The following is a 19,248-nucleotide window of genomic DNA, read 5'->3' as shown; positions in this document are numbered from 1 at the left end:
AAAGGAATTTATGACTGTAAGTTGGACTTGTATCACACCTAGGCAGTAGACTTTATGCTTAGCAAATTGGGAGCCACAGATGACATTAGAGCCAGAGGAAGTAATAACTTTCAGACAGTTTCTAAGATTCAGATAGTCCTTTGGAAGGGTGACTTGGGGCTGGGAGATGAATGTACCTCCCATGTTCCACCCACCTCTCTGATTCCTTGGGGGTGAGATAGGGAGCTGGAGCCTCTGGACATACTGGATGGACTTTGTCCCCTCTATGCAGGTTGGGATAGATTTCACAGCCTCCAATGGGAATCCCCTGGACCCCTCCTCTTTGCACTATATCAACCCTATGGGCACCAACGAGTACCTGTCAGCCATCTGGGCCGTTGGGCAGATCATTCAAGACTATGACAGGTAAGGTACATAAGGGAAAGACTCTAAAGGTCAGTCAGAGCTCCATCTGACCTGGGACTATCTGTTTGTCAAAACTAAGAGACCCAGAGAATACCAGATCAGGGAATATCCAGCACTTGGCATAATGCTACCATTGTCCTTTCCTGTGCCTGAGGCAGACATTACTAATGGATTGCAGACACTGCTAGTAGATTGCTGAACTCTTACCTATTGAGCCCACACTGGTACCTTCTCTACCTATTATACCATGTAACTGATAAGAAAATGAGTCAAGATAGAAGATGAAGCTTGTTTGCTATTGCACAACCTCCTGCCTTTTAAACTTTGAGAAGCAGAGGCCTTGGTTTATGGTGTGGAGAACTTGCTCAAAGTCACACAGATCAGAGAGACTGGAAGCCAGTCTTTCAGATCCCTGATGGCATAACCATCTCAGTCCTGCTAGGAACTTTGGAGGAGGAGGTGTGTGTGTATGTGTGTCTGTGTTTGTGTGTGTGTGTGTTTGTATGTGTGTGTGTGTGTCTTTGTGTGTCTTTGTGTGTGTGTGTGTGTGTGTGTGTGTACTCTTCCTGGACCACACTTTCTAGAGGTTTGGGGTTAGTGAGAAGTCAATAGAGGAGAACCACAAACAGGATGGACCAATGTTAAAGGTCCACAAGTCACATGAAGGGTCTCACTGCTCACCCCAAAACTTTTCCCCCACTTCCACCCATATTCTTTTAGTACATCCTTCAAAAAGATACCTATATCTAGCCTTTCCTCCTGACTCCTGCTGCTATCAACTTCTCTGAGCCACCACTGCCTCCTGCCCACGCAGCCTCCTCACTGGCCTCCCTGCCTCTTCCCTGGCCTCTGACCGCTTGTCTTACACACACACACACACACACACACACACACACACACACACAGCCACTGGGGGGCTTCAATAAATGCATGTGAATGAATGAATGAACAAATGCGATGTGGCCCCTCAGGAAGTCCCCACTCAAAGAGGAATCCAGGAAAGAAATCACTGGAATGATGAGAGACTGGTTCACACAGTTGTGGAAGCACCAAAGAGAAAGGCATTCTGGGCCCTCAGGGAAGCCCACAGAGAGAAGGGTCTTAAAGGATGAGTAGGAGTTTGCCACAGGGAGTGGATTGGGAGAGTTGGAATGTGAAATTTCCCAATATAGTTTGCAGGGCAGTGTAGTGGTCAGGACTGGGGTGTGAGGGAGGGCAGGTGGAAGAAGATGAAGCTAGGCCTTAGAGCCAGGCGGTGAAGGGCCTTGAGTGCCAAGGGAAGGGCTCTCCTTTTAGGAGAATTGTTCTCAAGCATATGATAGGCCAGAGAATTCTGCTTCCATTACCACTGTGGGTGAGTGCTGCTGGCTTGAGAAGGGTCTAGGAGCCATACCCAGGCCTTTTGGTTAGAAGGCTATTATCAGCAATGCCTGCCACAGGTGCAGTGTGGTCAGCTGCATGCTGACCAGATACACAGAGGTGGGCTTGGGCTCAATGGGTCGCTTGAATGTACCTTCTTCTAGAGAGCAGAGGCCATTTTACTGCCCTGAGAAGTGTATGCAGCAGAGTGGGCCCAACCTTGGGAAGGGATTTGGGGGATGAATGTGGGTGACAAAACTTTCATTCCACTTGTCTCATGATGTTTTTGTTTGTTTGTTTGTTTTGTTTTGTTTTTCCTCCCCTCTCTGACCTAGTGATAAGATGTTTCCAGCTCTGGGGTTCGGGGCCCAGTTGCCCCCAGACTGGAAGGTGAGTGAAGCAGCTTTCAGTAGAGATGACTCTGTGTTTGTGGCCTCTCCAGGAGGGAAGGGCTGGGGCAGGGGGCCCCACTGCCCTGCCTTCTCTATGCATGCTCCAAACCCAACCTCACCCTCACTTCTTCCCTGATGAACTCAAACAGGCATAAGGTGGCGGTGGGGGGGGGGGGACTAACAAGGGGGCAGGACAGTGATGGCCTCTGACCGTGGTGCCTGTGTCAGAGAGGGAGGACAAGACACTGTGTTTGGTAGGTAGAATATAAAAGAAATAGGACTGGAGGCCCAGGCCTCCTCATCCAGGACTGAGGGTACAAAACTGGGTAAGGGATGACCAGGGAGATGGGGAATCAGAGGGTGCCAAGGCTGAGTTGGAGTGGAAAGAGTCGGGGACATCCAGGAAGGAGGGGCAATGTGGGGGCCATGGAAAGTGAACCAAGAAACAGCAGCATCCTTTATAGGGCATTTAGAATGTTCTAGACATGTGGCCAGGAGGTGGTGCAGTGAGTAGAACATGTCACCTGCAAGGATGGGGTCCTGAGTTCAGTCACTGGCATCCCATGTACCAGAGTGATGCTCTGGATTTCTCTCCTTAATAAATAAAATGTTAAAGAAGAAGAAGAATGTTCTAGATGTACCTCTGCTAACCTTACCAGCTTGATTTACTTCTCATAAAAACCCAGGCGAGCAAACAAAAACAAAAAACAGATGATTGGGTGCTGTTGTGAACCCACTGGATTGAGAAGCAGAAGAACTAGGTTCCAGTTCAGAGGGTCAAGTGGAGCCTAAGAAGTGACTGTCCCTCCTAAGATTCCAGGGAGACCAGGCCGGGAAGGGGGGTGGGGGTGAGAATGGTGCATGGGGTGGGGGGGGGCAGGTGGATAGGGGGGAAGGAGGAGTATAGAAGGAAGAGGAAGAAACAAATGAACCAAGAACCAAGAAGGAATTAAGAGAGATGCCAGGGTTTGTGAAACCCTGGCAGATCTGGGCCCCATGGGCTGGTGATGAGGGTGCAGCCTGGGGCAGCTCCTGGAGGCCAAGACAGGGAATGTGTCCTTCCCCACTCCATGACAAAGCAGGGCCTAAGGGACCTGTGTAAGGTCACATTCACAACAGGAGGCCAGGTTCCAGCAGAGCAGATGAACTCTAAAGTTAGTGTTGGGTTGTCAGAAAGGTCCTGATGTCTTTTTTCTAAGTTTTCCTATGCAAAGGTGCATCATGAGTTTTCCAGCAACCCAGTAATTCTCAGGAGCTGCTGCCTCTTGGATTCCTTTTGTTCAACCAGTTAACTGGTTCCTATATTTAAAGAGAGAGCCCAGAGCACCATTTGGTGATGCTGGCAATTAGACCCAGAGCCATAGTCTCCAGCTCTTTCTCTGATGAGAAGCCTTACTGTATGGGCATAGAGAATTCTAGCTGTGCCTAGCTTCTCTGCAGGGCCCTCTCCTCTCTAGCCTATGCTATATGCCATTTCCAGAGTGTGCCATGTCCCCCATTCCCAGCCTCCCCCGCCCCAAGATTCAGAGGGTAGCTCTTGAGACTCTTGGTCATGTGGGGAGATTCATGGTACAGTGCAGGGCAAGATCTCAGAGACCAAAGTGATGTAGGACAGGCTGGTGTGGCCAGGCCCCACACGGCCCCCGTTGCTAGGACACCAGCCAGCTTTCAAAGAACTCTGGCTGAATGAGATGCTTTCTTGTGCAAAAACCTCCTTGGAAATGTCTCCGGGCACTCTGGGGAGGCTTAGGTACCCAGCAGTGCCAGGAGGCATGTTGGAAGCACAGGCTGTGTCCTACCTGTCCCTACCCTGCCTCTTCTGGCCTGGCCACATGCTCTTGTTCTCACTCACTTCACATCCACCCTGTGAGCCTCCTTTCATTCATTCCCACCTTGGGGTCCTTGCACGTAACCTACACGTAACCTGTGGTGGCTCTGTGCTCCCATCCACTGATAACTCACACCTCCCCCAGGAGGCTTACCCTGAATGCGCTCATATGGGATGGGGACCCTCGCTCCCCAGCACTGTCCTCATAGGCCTGCAGAGTCCCAGCCCTGTGTGTGTGGTTCCCTCAGAGCTCAGGAGAAAAGGGGGTGGGAGGAGAGAGAGATGATAGACAGATAGACAGACAGACTTCCTTCTCACCACACCCCAGTTCCTTATAACCCTTCCCAATGACAGGGTGAAGACCCAGAAATGTGAGCTGCCAGGGGTGTTGGCTCTTTGAGGGCAGGATTTGGAAGGAGCTAGAAGGAGCAGGTAACTCTGTTGCCCGCCCTGGGGAGCTGGGTTCCTCCACAGAGCTGGGCAAGATGAGCCTGAGGAGTGGCTGAGGAACCCCGCAGGCATTTCCCTGAGGACAGGGCGTGAGGGCTGGGGGCTTCAGGAGGGGCCAGGGTTTACCCAATAAAGTAAGGGATGTGGCAGCTGAAAGGGCTGTGCCAGGCCTCGGGCAGCTAGGAAAGAGGCCAGTTTATGATTCTTCCTGCTTCCCTGCTTTATGGATGGGGAAACTGAGGTTGGGGCAGGACAGTCCCTGTGAGATCCCTTCAGTTCCGTCCCTCACTCTGCCCCAGCTAGGCCCACAGGTTGTGGTGTCTTAGGTAACTAGCTGCACACATGCTGGCCAGATGAGGTGAAGGACCATTGGTGGTCAGAAGGCAACAGGGTGTCCCAGGACAAAGACCTGTGGGCAGTAGGTCCCCCAGGGGCCCCCTAATCAGCTTGGCTAGCCTGCAGGAAGCTTTCTTGTTTCCCTGGTTTCTCAAGCAAGCCACAGCACAGTGTGTGGGGAGTGGGGCTGCTGCGGGCAGCCTGCACCTTTGTCCCAGATGGCCCTGCTCTGTCATGGCTTCTCCTGTGAACCAGGTGTGAACCTACCCTTTCTGAACCTCATTGTTTCCACCTGTGAAGTGGAGCTGTTGAGAGTACATGACCTGAGGGGCCTCCAGGATGTGTGAGTGATCTCCACAGTCACCCACTTGACTGCCAGGGAGAGAAGAAGTGAAGAGGCTGGGAGGCAGAGGAAGCAGAACATTAATATGCTCCTATCAGGAAGGGGCTTTTCCCTTTGGTCTCTAAAATCTCCTAAAATCTGATTTTGCAGGAAGCCACTGGCCCAAAGGAGGGCTGTTTCCCTAGCAACCATTTTTCCTCTCAGCCCCCTTATACAAGCCCCCCTTTTCATCTCTATAGAGGCTCATAAAGTCTCCATGGCAACAAAGACCTCAGAAACCCTCCCCACCCCCCCCACCCTCACCCCCCCACACACACACACACACACAGGGAGCCCAGACTGGGGACAGAAGGAAGAGCCCCACCCCCACCCCCCCAGGCAGGAACAGGGGCCAAAAAGAAACTGTCTCCATGCCCAGCCCTTAGGGTTGATGGAGCAAGGGGCTGAAACACCTGGGGACAGGTGCATGACTTACCTGGTAGAGCATACCATGCATGAAGCCCTGGGCTCAGGCCCAAGGTCACCTTATGGAAGTGCCTACAGGGGGAAGTTTCACAAGCAGTCAAGCAGTGCTGTGGTATCACATCTCTCTGTTTCTGTCTCTACCCCTCACCCTCTCTCTATCTAAGGAGAGGAATAAATATTCACCAGGAGCAGTGGCGTCATGCAGACACTGAGCCCCAGTTATAACTGTGGTGGCAAAATAAAAATATAAAAAGGAGGGAGGGAGAGAAAGGGAAAGGAAGGGGAAAAAAAGAGAGAGAAAGAGGGTGGGGGAGAGATCATAGTGATTATGTAAAAGACTTTGATGCTTTAGACTCTGAGGTCCCAAGATTCAATACGCAGCACCACTATAAACCAGAGCTGAGCAGTGATCTGGTCTCTTCTGTGTGCTATTCTCTCTGTGTCTCTCATTAAAAAAATAAGTATGAAGAAGGAGGAGGAAAGGAAGAAGAGGAAATAATGAAGGAGGAAAGGAAGGAGGGGGGCCAGGTGGTGATGCACCTGGTTGAGTGCACATGTTACAATGAAAAAGGACCCGGTTTGAGCCCCTAGTCCCCACCTGCAGAGGATAAGCTTTGCAAGTCGTGAAGCAGGGCTACAGGAGTCTCAGTCTCTCCCTCTCCCTCTCCCTCTCTCTCTCTCTCTCTCTCTCTCTCTCTCCTACCCTCTGGATTTCTGGCTGTCTCTATCCATTAAATAAAGATATTTTTGGGGAGTCGGGCTGTAGCTCAGTGGGTTAAGTGCAGGTGGCACAAAGCACAAGGACTGGCATAAGGATCCCGGTTCGAGCCCTGGCTCCCCACCTGCAGGGGAGTCACTTCACAGGCGGTGAAGCAGGTCTGCAGGTGTCTATCTTTCTCTCTCCCTCTCTGTCTTCCCCTCCTCTCTCCATTTCTCTCTGTCCTATCCAACAATGACGACATCAATAACTACAACAATAAAAGAACAAGGGCAACAAAAGGAAATAAATAAATAAATATAAAATTAAAAAAATTTTTAAAAAAGATATTTTTTTTAAAAAAAATTTTTAAAAAGAAGGGAAGGAGGGAGGGAGGGAAAAGGAACATCTAAAATAATTGTGTCTTCTCCTCAGGCCACTGGCCTATCCTGGGCCACCAAGCACATGACGGCTTGAACTTTCCCTCCGGGGAACTCCAGAAGGACTCCCCCAGAGCAGAGGGAGGGACTCTGCAGGTGTGCGGGGCCAGGGCCTCAGGCCTGTTCTGCTGCCTGGCTTTGGCACCAATGGACCATCTCTGGCCTGATTTGACTTGTAAAATGGGGACACTGAACTTGGTAGGGCCTCCCAGCACCCACTGTAGCATCTCAAAGCTAAAGGGTGTTTGTGGGAATGTTTGCTCCCAGACAAGAGCTCCCCTCTGGTAGGTCTTCCCCCAGAACCTTGTGGGTTTATTGGGTTCACGGACTGTGAGCCTGGCCTGGTTCCACCCCCATATCTGCTGTCAGCACTTATGTGTCCCTGGGAACATTCTAATCCATTCTGCATCTGTGTGGTCCTTTGAACGATGGGGCTGTTGTGAAGGAAGGGTGGGGTGGGGTACCTGCTTTCTGCTGAATGTAAGAGTGCATGCCAGAGGAGGGGGGGAATGCTGGGGATTTGAGGTAGCTGGTTGAGGGAGGGAGTGTTGGGAGGCTCTCTGTCTGAACTTTCAGGTCTCCTGAGACTCCCAGCTCTGCAAACAGTGAAGTCTTCCCTGTATTCCCAAATGGACTCTACCCATGGGGTGTTCTTAGATGATGGCAAATCCAGTAGAGCCCAGGAATATGCAGGATCAGTCTTAGAGGGTCTCTTGGGCTGTTGCTGGGTCTGGAGGCAGAGAAACAGGATTGGTTCCCAAAGGAAGTGACAGCCCTCTCTGCCCCTCTGCACCCTCTGGCCGTATTATGCTTCTTGAACCCAGGCCGTCTCCGGGCTGCTATCAGCTAGACCTGGTATGGCTGGCCATGAAGTGGGTGCCCTCACAGACACTCCAGTTTATATGAAGACTGGAAGCAGCCCAAGACCCACGGAAGGGGAGCTCTGATTGCAGACCCTCTCAGGTGACAAAGGGACATGCCAAATGCCCCTTTCCTTAGAGGGTCTCTCTCCCTCTCACTCTGCATGGAGCAAGAATACATAAGCAGCTCTAACCCCCTCCCCCAAGATGGATTGGAGTGTGTAGAAGGGTCTCGGCTTCCTGAAAGCATGTGGGGGTACCTGGAACCATGCCCTGGGAGGATGGAGCCAGTAGGCATGTGCCCTCAAAGGAGTCTGGGTCTGGCAGATGGGGCATGTCTGTGCTTAGCATCTTCTCTGCATTTCAGGTTTCCCATGAATTTGCCATCAACTTCAACCCCACCAACCCCTTCTGCTCAGGTGAGTATCAAGTCCACTGCTGTCTGCCTTGGATGAATGCCAGGCAGGGCCAAGTCCCTGAATGATAGAAGTGCTGAGAACAGATTTCTCTCCCTTTCTCCTCCCCCCTCCCCTCAAGTTGACAGAGAAGAGCTGGAATTTGGGGTCAGGCAGCCCTGGATTCAAGGCCAGCTATGACCCATTCCTGGCTGTGTGACCTTGAAGAGATTACTAAACTTCTCTGGGCCTCTACCTCCTCACCTAATCTGGGGAGTAGCTCTCCTCACTGGGTGGTCAGGCGAGGAGAGAGAAGCCTTGATAGGAAGCCCTGTGCAGACCAAGAGGCAAGGGCAGGAGGTTATACACAGCTTCCCACCTCCCTCCCCCCACCCCTGCCTGCCACAGAGAGCCTTGGCCCCCAAAGGTAAAGTTACTAGGGGAGTCAAGGCAGAAGAAGTGGGAAGTAAGTGTCTGGACTTACCCAGCACCCCTAAGGTGGAGGCTCACCTGGCTTAGTGGACATGTTACCATGCACAAGACTGAGATTCAAACCCCAGTCCCAACACCATCCCAACCTGCATAGGGGAAGCTTCACAAGTAGCGAAGCAGAGCCTGCCCCTCTCTCTCTCTCTCTCTCTCTCTCTCTTCTGCTACCATAATAATTGCTGGGGCTAGAGAAACAGAGAGAAAGGAAAACAAAACAAAACTTGGAGGTTGGCCAGTGGATAAAGCACTGTACTCTCAAGCCTGAGGTCCCGAGTTTTATCCCCGGCGTCATTTGTGTCAGAGTGATGCTGGGATTTTGGAGCCTCACGTATGAGAGTCTCTTTGCATAACCATTATGCTATCTACCCCTACCCCCTGCTTCTCTCTCTTTCTCCTCCTCCTCTGTCCCAAATAAAAAATAAATAAATAAATATTTAAAAAACAACAACAACTTGGAGCCAGAGAAGGGGCTCCAGGTGGGTATGGGATAGAGTGATCCCTGCCCCAATGAGACCATCACTGAGTTTGTCTCCTTGCCCTCTTCCCCCACCAGTCACCAAGTCCCTGAGACTTTCAGCCAAGGATTGGGTGTGTTGTGTCCTCTGCCTTCCCTGAAGGATCTTTAAAACTGGGTCAGGCTTGGAGGTGAAAGAGGTACATCAGGTCACCAGTTCGGGGACAGTGCAGCAGCTTGGGTCAGTGCAGAATTCGGCCCTGTGCTCCTGTCAGGATGCCTTGCCCAAGTTCAGGCTGGTGGCCTCATGCCCACCACAGGTATTCTGGACAGGACCTCAGGGCATGGCTGTTCATGGTGCCCTACTGTGTGCTGAGCTGAGACCCACCAGCAGCAGAAGCCATCTAGTGTCCAGAATTGCCTTCCCCTGGTTTCCTGTGGCCCCAAAGCACCCCTGTCCACTCTGCAAGCCCCTCTTCCAAGAAGAGGCGGTTGCCCTCTCCTGCCAGTGGCCCGGAATACAGGCTGGTGGTCTCATCAAGGACAGGGAACCAGGGCCAGGTTCAGAGCGGTAAAGAATCCTCTAGTCCAGAGCCTTAGCAAGTAGAAAAAACAGATCTGTTTCATTTATTTTTGTTTGTTTGTTTTTTCCTTTTTTAAAATATTTATTTATTCCCTTTTGTTGCCTTTGTTTATTGTTGTAGTTGTTGTTGTTACTGATGTCGTTGCTGTTGGATAGGACAGAGAGAAATGGAGAGAGGAGGAGGGTTAGACAGAAAGAGAGAGAAAGACAGACACCTGCAGACCTGCTTCACCGCCTGTGAAGCGACTCCCCTGCAGGTGGGGAGCCGAGGGCTTGAACCCGGATCCTCACGCCGGTCCTTGTGCCTTGTGCTACCTGCGCTTAACCCGCTGCGCTACCACTCAACTCCCTTTTTTTTTTCTCCTTTTATAACTATATGGGGGTTAACGGTTTACAGTGCAGTTGTTGACACATGGGTATAATTTCTCATCTCCCTATGATAGGGGTCTGCAAAACACTCTCACCTCCAATTTAGGCCCAGGTTTCACTTATTTTTGTTGTCGCCAGGACTTCACTGCTCTTCCCCCCCCCCCAGATAGAGAGAGAAGGGAAAGACACCACAGCACTAAGCTTGCTCCAGTGCAGGTGTGGGAGGGGGGAGGGTTAGGCTCAAACCTGGGTGGTGTGCATGGCAAGGCAGCATGCTCTCCAGGTGCCCTATCTTGCTGGCCCCTGAATTTGAACTCAGGCCTATCTGAATCCACATCCAGGGCTCTTTGCTCCATACCACCACCCTGGCTGGCCCTGCCCTTGGGACTGCCAGTTCCCCAGGGTCCACACTGACCACACCAGGGATGCTTGGGCTGAATGGGACGCAGAGGCATGGTCAGCAGGTGGGGCATACGGGCAGGTGCAGGGTTGGGACAGGCCAGGCTGATCCAGTGTCTTCTCTCTGAGCCAGGTGTGGACGGCATTGCTCAGGCATACTCAGCCTGCCTGCCCCATATCCGCTTCTACGGTCCCACCAACTTCTCTCCCATCGTCAACCATGTGGCCAGGTTTGCGGCCCAGGCCACACAGCAGCAGACCGCCACGGTGAGTCCCTGCCCACCTTCTCTGTTTATTCCATCTTGACCTTGATGATAGTGGCCACATCTTCAAATACTCCAGACTGTCCTGTGGCAGTGCATCTCCCTCACTGGGTCCAGCATGTGGAGTGGGCTGTGTCTGCCTTCACTGTCCCCTCTCCTCTAGCCTGTGGTAGGCCTGTCTCATGTTCTGGGGATCTGATGGTGTTCAGTGGGGCTTTGTGGGCCATTTTAGGAGGTAATTCAGTACGATCCTCTCTCAGAGAAAGGGACCTTGTCCCATGAAGGCCACTAAAAGGAGAGAGGACCCTCTCTGATCGCAAAGGGATGAGGGTGAATAGCAGTTGGCAGGAGCAGCAAAGAAGGGATAGGTTATGAGAGAGACACACAGGGCTAGAAGACATTAGGCCTCAGGAGCTGGCTCTAGTGCAAATATGTCTTTGCCCCAGTGTGTGTGTGTGTGTGTGTGTGTGTGTGTGTGTGTGTGTGTGTGTGTGTAGAGAGAGAGAGAGAGAGAAAGAGAGAAAGAGAGAGATATGGATTTTTTTTTTCCACCAAAGCAATACTCAGCTTTGGTGATACATGGAACTGAACTTGGAAGCTCAGAGTCTCAGGCATGAGAGTCATTTTGTATAACCACTATGCTGTTTCCCCAGCCCTAGCTTATCACTTTAGCAAGACCTGTGCCTGGAGGTGAACTCCGAGGGATTCGTTGCAGGGAACTCCAGAAGACTCCTTTCACCTTCACTTTACAAGTTGTTTCCGTGAGGCCCAGAAAGCATTTCAGTACCACTTGGGGTCCATACCAGCTGGGTGTCCTTTGGCTGGGAGCTCTCTCTCCCTCTTAGTTCTTGCTCTCTAGTTTTTCACTGTAAAGTCCTGGTGATAATAGCTACCAGTCCACACCCATGCCTTGAGGGACAGCCACCCCAGGCAGAACTCATGCATCCTCTGAACCTTCCCTTCTGCTCAGAGGCAGCGCCTTGCCTGAGGCCACATAGCTGAGTCAGGGCTGAGGCGAGGTTAGGGAGAGGGCAGGTGCAGACTGCCTGGGATGGGGCTGGAGTGGGCCCCTAGCCGAGACAGTGTGGAGGGAGGATGGGGCTAGCTATCTTTGGAGGTTGGGGTGGGCATGACTGTAGATCCAAGGAGAGAGAATGGGAGGGAGCCTAGGAAGAGAAGCTAAGGAATTTGAGATTGACAGTGGAACAGGGGAGATGGTGCAAGGAAGCCCAGGCAAGGGAGGGCGGGTGCCTGGGAGGGAAGTGGGCAGGCAGAGGCAGCCTGGGCTGGAGGGTGGGGCAGAAGGCCTGGTTGTTCAGGAGACAACAGAGGGTCAGTAGGGAAGGGACTCCTGTGGGTAGGAGCCCCCTCCTGCTCCCCTCTTCCCTGTTGTGTGACTCAGGCTAGTGATTTAGCCTCTCTGGTTCCTCCTTCACACACACTGGGAATATTGATTGACTCTGCCTTGAGGACACAGGTTAGGAGTAAATGAGGGAAAGCAGCCCCAGGCAGCCAAAGAGACCTGCAGGCTAAGGAGGACAGGTGGGAGTGAGTCCCCAGACAGAGTGAGGGAGACGTGTGTGTGTGTGTGTGTGTGTGTGTGTGTGTGTGTGTGTGTGTGTGTGTGTGTTGATCCTTTCTGCTCCCAAGAGCATTGTTAGTGAGGGAGACCAGTGTGTGTGTGTGTGTGTGTGTGTGTGTGTGTGTGTGTGTGTGTTGATCCTTTCTGCTCCCAAGAGCATTGTTAGTGAGGGAGACCAGTGTGTGTGTGTGTGTGTGTGTGTGTGTGTGTGTGTGTGTGGTGTGTGTGTGTGTGTGTGTGTTGATCCTTTCTGCTCCCAAGAGCATTGTTAGTGAGGGAGACCAGTGTGTGTGTGTGTGTGTGTGTGTGTGTGTGTGTATGAGGTGGGGGTTAAGGACTGGGAGTGAATTGCACTTCTGAGCCTCCAGCAGCCCATACTGCATTCCTGCAAGCAGCCCGGGCTCTGTCCACCTAGTCCCTTCCTTTTGAGCCAGTTTTCTCAGGGGTGGGGAAAGGCATGCCTTCTTGGTTAAGGGGAACCACCTAGGGTGGAGGGGGTGAGGGTGTTACCTGCAAGTTGTGGCTGCTGGATCCTAGTTCTGAAAGTGAGCTTGAGTCTCAGGGAAGGTCAGGATGGGCTTCTTTGTTTTCTGGAGAACAACTGGTCTGGGCTCCCCAAAGAAAAGAACTTGGCCCCTTCTCTTAAGTGGATTCTAATCTTGACCAATCCTCATCCTTTCCATAACCTGTCTTTTTATTATTATTATTAATAATAATAATAATAAAGAGGGACCAGAAAGCAAAAGAGGAGAGGGAGATAGATAGGTAGATAGTGAGAGAGAGAGAGAGAGAGAGAGAGCTGCAGCCCTGCTTCACCACTTGTGAAGCTTTCCCCCTGCAGGTGGGGACGAGGGGCTTGAACCTGTGTCCTTGTGCACTGTAATGTGAGCACTTAATCAAGTGAGCCACCGCCTGGCCCCCTAACCTGCCATTTTTGTCAAAACCCTTCCATCCTGAGGAGGTGGCCTCCCTCAGGAAGCTCTGCCCACTCCACCCCATCCCCAACACTCTGTAACTTTGGGCCACTTCTGAACATCTCTGGTCTGATGTCCAAAAACAAATACCAATATTCCTCCCCCTCCTGCCTTTAGCTCACCTTTTTCTGTGGCCCAAAAGGGGACTAGAGGGGGAGTTAAGCTCCTGGTGGTTCAGCCTCAGGCTCTGAAAGACCATCAACCCCCAGTGCCAGCCCACTTCTGGGCTGTGTGACCCAGGGCAGGTTACTCAGGCTCTCTGAACCTTGGCTTCCTCTCATGTACCATGAGGCTGATGAGCATAGTACTTGCCTAATAGAAGCATGTGAGGATCCATCCCCCCAGACTGGCAGGAAAATCATGCAGCACATTGCCTGGCAAACAGTAAATGCTCATAACCATGTCGACAGCTCTGAGGCCTAGGGTGCCCAAGTCACAGGTAACCAGATACAATAGATGATCCGCTGCTTTCCTCCAGCTGCCTTTTGGGAAATCCTCTGTGTGGCTTCACCCTCCCTGGCCCCAAGCATTGGCATGCGGATGCACACCCACCCACACGCGGAAGCTGAGAGCAGGTGGTAGGAAGCTCCTCCAAGCAGGCCCGCTCCCAGCAGCTCACTCACACAGCTCACCATCACAGAGCACATTTCTGCATGGAGAGAGGCCCTCTGCCTCCCGGTACCCGTGGTCTAGTGGGGTACCAGGCTGCAGATCAGAACAGGGTCATCTGGGTAGTGTCTTGCCCTGGCAGAGGCTCAGGGAGGTTTCTGAAAAAGTGATGTTTAGGCTGAGACTTTGAAGATGAGCGTTATCGCAAAGTACTAGGCTGTGAGAGTGACCCAGAGGTGTGTGTGTCACATGCCTGAGGTCTTGCATTCCATGCCAGGGGCCAAAACCAAATGAATAATTATCCTGGTCAAGGGTCAGAGTGTGTGTGTGTGTGTGTGTGTGTGTGTGTGTGTGTGTGTGTGTGTGTGTGTGTGTGTGTGTGTGTGAAGGAGTCTGATATGAGAGCATGAAGGATCATAAGTAAGGTTAGAGTGTGGAGAGTGTGGCCAGTAGAAAGTTTAGACTTTCTCAAGGGCACTGGGGAACCACTTCTGGCCCGGGGAGTCCCATCATGAGGCTGTTACCCCTCCCTCTGCATGACACTGGTCCCTTCCTGGTTGACCACCTAGGCCATGAGAAAGGGAGTCTTGGGAAGCAGCCAGTTCCCTGGCCACAGACAGCCAATTTCTCATAAATAAGCTGGGAAGTAAGTGGAACTTTCCTGCACTCTGCCTAGAACTGTTGTGGTCAAGTCCATTTCTTATAAATCAAATCACACAATAAGTGCATTAGGGAAAGAGGCTGTTTACAGTCCTCGAAGCCCAGAGAGCCTCTGGGTAAAGGCAGAAGATACTCTGGCCTGGCAGTGTGGGTCCTGGATTTCCTCCAGCAGCGTGTGGCTATATCTCTGGAACACTGACAGAGTGGCAGGCCCACCAGGTGTGAGCATGTAAAGGAAGAAAGAGGCATGTCTTTGGAGCACCCCTACCCCAAGAGCAAGCACTGGCAGCAAAGGCAGAACCAGTCCTGGAAAGATCATCACATCTGCTTGGGACAAAGAACAGATGTTCAGGTGGAGCTGTGGGTGGGAAAGGCAGGCCATACAGAAGGACACAAAGCAGGAAAGGTCCAGGGATAGGGACAGCAGAGCCTCTCCCCACCTCCTCTGTTTCCACTCCTCATTCTCCCTTACCACCTCCTCTCTGGTCTCTTGTGGCGGGACCAAAGACTCCTGGGTTGTGGTGGACATTAGAGGCTGCTGCACCACCTCAGCACTGACTGGGGTGGGTGAGAAGCTCAGGAATTGCTAGCTTCATGCCCATTGCCAAGGTTGGCCCAGGCTGCTGACCTGCGAGTCTAGCTGGACAGAGTCTGAGGTCAGACGTGTGTGGGCACTACAGCTGGCAGCCAGCATATGCGGGTAAGAGTTAAAGTCCAGTGCCATGGTTGAGCTGCTAGGTTGGGGGTCCAGCCTTTGCACACTGGGGTGATATAGAAGGGGGTGTGGCAAGCTTCTGGGGGGTGATTGGGTGGTGGTGCAGCAGCTGGTTGAGCGCATGTCATGGTGCTCAAGGACCTGGGTTTGAGGCCCCGTTCGCCACCTGCAGGGCAAAGCTTTGCAAGTGGTAAAGCAGTGCTACAGGCCTCTCTCTCCCTCTCTCTCTCTCTCTCTCTCTCTCTCTCCTCTGTCTCCATGTTCCCTCTCAATTTCTGGCTGTCTCTACTCACTAAATAAATAAAGATAATTAAAAATTATGATAGAAAGATAATAAGAAAGCTTCTCCCATCTGGCCCCCACTCTTGGAGATGCCAGTGAACTAGAGAAGAGGTTGCTGTGGAAAGAGCCCCAAATCTGAAGTCAGCCAGGTTTAGGTTTGTGTTGGGATTGTGTCATTCCCTGCTGGGAGGCCTTAAGCAAGTCACTGACCCACTCTCTGTAAGAAGGTTCACAGTGCGAGATGACGGGGGAGTCTGCACTGCCACCATCACTGTGTGCTAGCAAGGACTTTCTCACCCTTCTCCTGGGTGCCCTGAAGGAACTAAGGTCTTGTTTGCTCCCACCTCCCAGGGGATGAGGGTTCCAGGGCTTGAAGGAGACCCAAGCTGGGATGCTGAGTCTCCTAATGCAAAATGTGGGGATGGGGGGCTGGTGGGGGGTGAGAGCCAAGAGGAGCTGGGCTGGAAGGGCCTGGAGACTAGGCCCACTCGCCACATGGTGCCCTCTAGAGACCAAAGCCAAGTGTTATTTCCTGTCTGTAGGGTCAGGCTTCTCAGTGCCTTCCCTCCGCCAGCTGAGATGTACATGTACTGCCCCAAACTACTCCTGATGGGATGGAAGTGGGGCTTGCGGGCCACACAGGGAAGAGGTGTGGTGTGGGAGCCATGATAGGCTTTAGGGACATAAGGGTCCAGATTGGATTGGCTTTGGAGCCACCCCCTCCACTCCCCAGCCCCAGGATGGGGGCTGGCGGCAGCAGCAGCAGCAGCCCTCCACTGCAGGGATCCAGGCTGCCATCTCCATAGCAACAGGTATCCACAGCCAAGCAATTTGTCTCTTAAAGGCACAGTGCTGCCTGGGAACCAGACATTAACATGGTGGGGCCCATGCCTCCACATAGTGCACCCCACTCCTTCATTCCAGGGCTTGAACTGAGGGGCAGATGAGCAAGCGAAGTATCCTAAGGGACTGGATTTATAGCCTCTGTAAGAGGGGGTGGTAGCATACCTGGTTGGGCACACACACATTACCAAGCACAAGGACCAGGCTTCCAGCTTCTGGTCCCCACCTGCAGGGGAAAGTTTTTTGAATGGTGAACCAGTGCTACAGGTGTTTCTCTTTCTCCCTCTTTACTCCCTCCTTCCCTCTCAATTTCTTTCTGTCCTATCAAAGAAAATATATATATATATATATATATATATATGGGGGCTAGGTGGTGCATCTGGTAGAGTGCATGTGTTATGCACAAGGACTCAGGTTCAATTCCTTGGTCCCCACTTGCAGGGAGGAAGTTGCACAAGAAGTGTAGTGGTGCTTCAGGTTTCTTTCTTTCTCTCTCCCTATCTCCCCCCTTCTCTCTCAATTTCTCTCTGCCTCTGTCCAAAATAGGTAAATATCTTTAAAAAGATAATAGAAGGGATATTATATATATATATATTCCCTCTGTAAGGTCCTCAGGGAGCAAATGGCAGCCAGGCTTCAAGCTTGCTGTCTTTGAAAGAGGAGGCAACTCCACTTGGTAGTGGGCATAAGTCAGTTGCCAGAGTACCACAGTGTAGCAACTAGTGGAGACAGGCGTTAAATCTGGGGTACTGGGGGAGGAAGGAGGGATGGGGGCCCTGAGCCTCAGAGGCCTAAGTGCCCAGTGAACTCCCTCCCTTGTCCCACAGCAATACTTCATCCTCCTCATCATCACGGACGGCGTCATCAGTGACATGGAGGAGACGAGGCACGCCGTGGTGCAGGCTTCCAAGCTGCCCATGTCCATCATCATCGTGGGTGTGGGCAACGCTGACTTCGCCGCCATGGAGTTCCTAGATGGGGACAGCCGCACACTACGCTCCCACACGGGGGAGGAGGCTGCCCGCGACATTGTGCAGTTTGTGCCCTTCCGGGAGTTCCGCAGTGTGAGTGTGGGCCCCAAGCTGGGTGGGTGGGTGGTGGGTCACAGCACCTCCCAACCCAGGTTAGCACTCACAGAGAGAAGGTCACCTGAGCCGTCCTTAGCTCCCGTCCCAGCTCCATCCTGGCATGACTCTCTGTGGGCCTACTGTGCGCCAGGCCTGCCCCGAAGATGCCACATGAGAGAGAGAGCATGAACACTGGCTCCAGTCAGTCAGTGGATGTGGTCCCAGAGAGGCATGGCCCGTAGAGCTCCAAGAAAGGGCTTCCCAGAGGGCCTGCCCTCGGAACAGGGTCCTGAACCAGAAGTCAAGGTTAACCCATGGGGGGGGGGGGCGGTGGCAAGGCAGTGGCACACCCAGCAGCGTTCAAGTGTGCACACATTACAGTGTGCAGGGACCAGAGTTCAAGCCCCTGGTCCCCACCTGCAGAGGGGAAGTTTCACCAGTGGTGAAGCAGTGCTTCACGTCTCCCTCTCCCTCTCTCTCTCTCAACTCTCCTACCCCCCACATCTCCCACTTTCCTCTCAAAAAATGGTGGTGGTGGGGGGGTTAGGTCCTGGTACATGATGGCAGAGGACCTAGTAGGGATTGTATTGTTATGTGGAAAACTGAGAAATGTTATGCATATACATACTGTTGTATTTACTGTTGACTGTAAAGCATTAATCCCCCAATAAAGAAATAATAATAATTAAAAAAATCCATGTGGGGCAAAGCATTCCAGACACACGGATGGGGGGGGGGGGAACAAAGGCTCAGACAGAAGTGAGGTAGCTCATCTACTAATCCGCCTTCACCCAAGCCAGGCTTCAAAGGTGAAACTGCCCACACATACACCTGACCCCCCCCAAAGGCTTGTGGGGGGACTGGCAGCCTCTGCCTTGCTCCTGGAAGTGGCACCCTAATCACTTCTCCACTTGCAGTCATCCTCACTCTCTCCTCTCCCCACCTTGCAGGCAGCAAAGGAGACCTTGGCCAAAGCTGTGCTGGCGGAGCTGCCCCAACAAGTTGTGCAGTATTTCAAGCGTCAAAACCTGCCCCCCACCAACTCGGAGCCCGCCTGAGCGCCTGCCTAGCCCAGCAGCAGCATGCCAGCTGGGCCCCCTGTCCTCCCCTCCTCCCCGAACATGCACGCTCACCCTGCTTCCTTGTGGGTGGCTTTTTTTTTTTTAACTGATCCACAATTTTATTTTTTACAACTGGACCTCCGCCCCCGACTTCCCCCAGCCCAGCTGGACTTCCTTTGTTGGACTCTTGTCGATGGATGATGCTTCCAGGCCAAACTGACTTCCTCTCCTCTTCTCTCGTCCTTGCCACTCTTTTAAGTATTGAATGTACTTTGTATAATTTTAGTGAAATTATTATTGTTATTAAAGAGAATAAAATTTTTACAATCACAGCTGGCTTTTTTCCACGTCACTTGGAGAGGAATGTGTCCCTGAGCATTGTGTCACAGCCTACACCTAGTTCCTGCTGCTTCTTCTCTACTCTGTTTTCTTTCTTTCTTTCTTTCTTTCGCCTCCAGTGTTATTGCTGGGCTCAGTGCCTACACCATGAATCCAATGCTCCTGGAGGCCATTTTTCCCCCCTTTTTGTTGCCCTTGTTGTTGTAGCCTTGTTGTAGTTATTATTGTTGTTGATGTTGTTCGTTGTTGGGTAGGACAGAGAGAAATCGAGATGAGGGGAAGAGAGGGGGAGAGAAAGACAGACACCTGCAGACCTGCTTCACCGCCTGTGAAGCGACTCCCCTGAAGGTGGTGAGCTAGGGGCTCAAACCGGGATCCTTATGCAGGTCCTTGCACTTTGCGCCACGTGCACTTAACCTGCTGCGCTACCACCTGACCCCCTCTACCCTGTTTCTGTTTGTTATATTCAGGGTGTCCTTCCCCCAGCAAGCCTGTGAAACTGGTGAAATCACCTGTATATTTGTACTTGGGGACACACGTTCTACATGAACAGTAGTGCCTGTGAATCTGGCACAGAACTTGGCACACG

At 52.2% G+C, this 19,248-nt stretch overlaps 1 protein-coding gene across 4 annotated transcripts in view; it reads left to right on the top strand.

Moving 5' to 3' along the window:
• Nucleotides 1-18,652, top strand: part of CPNE2 (copine 2) — a 61,924-nt gene extending 43,272 nt beyond the window's left edge. For all 4 annotated transcript variants that reach the window (XM_007520105.3, XM_060185506.1, XM_060185505.1 and 1 more), the window contains 6 exons: nt 272-405; nt 2,100-2,154; nt 7,943-7,994; nt 10,398-10,531; nt 17,020-17,256; nt 18,210-18,652. In XM_007520105.3, coding sequence (XP_007520167.2) covers nt 272-405; nt 2,100-2,154; nt 7,943-7,994; nt 10,398-10,531; nt 17,020-17,256; nt 18,210-18,317 — 720 coding nt within the window. In that variant the 3' untranslated portion in view covers nt 18,318-18,652. The remainder of the gene's footprint in view (nt 1-271; nt 406-2,099; nt 2,155-7,942; nt 7,995-10,397; nt 10,532-17,019; nt 17,257-18,209) is intronic.
• Nucleotides 18,653-19,248: the final 596 nt, after the last annotated feature.

This window comes from Erinaceus europaeus, chromosome 2 (assembly GCF_950295315.1).
Source record: "Erinaceus europaeus chromosome 2, mEriEur2.1, whole genome shotgun sequence".
Classification (NCBI taxonomy): domain Eukaryota; kingdom Metazoa; phylum Chordata; class Mammalia; order Eulipotyphla; family Erinaceidae; genus Erinaceus; species Erinaceus europaeus.
Note: the sequence above shows the minus strand (reverse complement) of the source record. Positions and strands in the feature narration are given on the sequence as shown.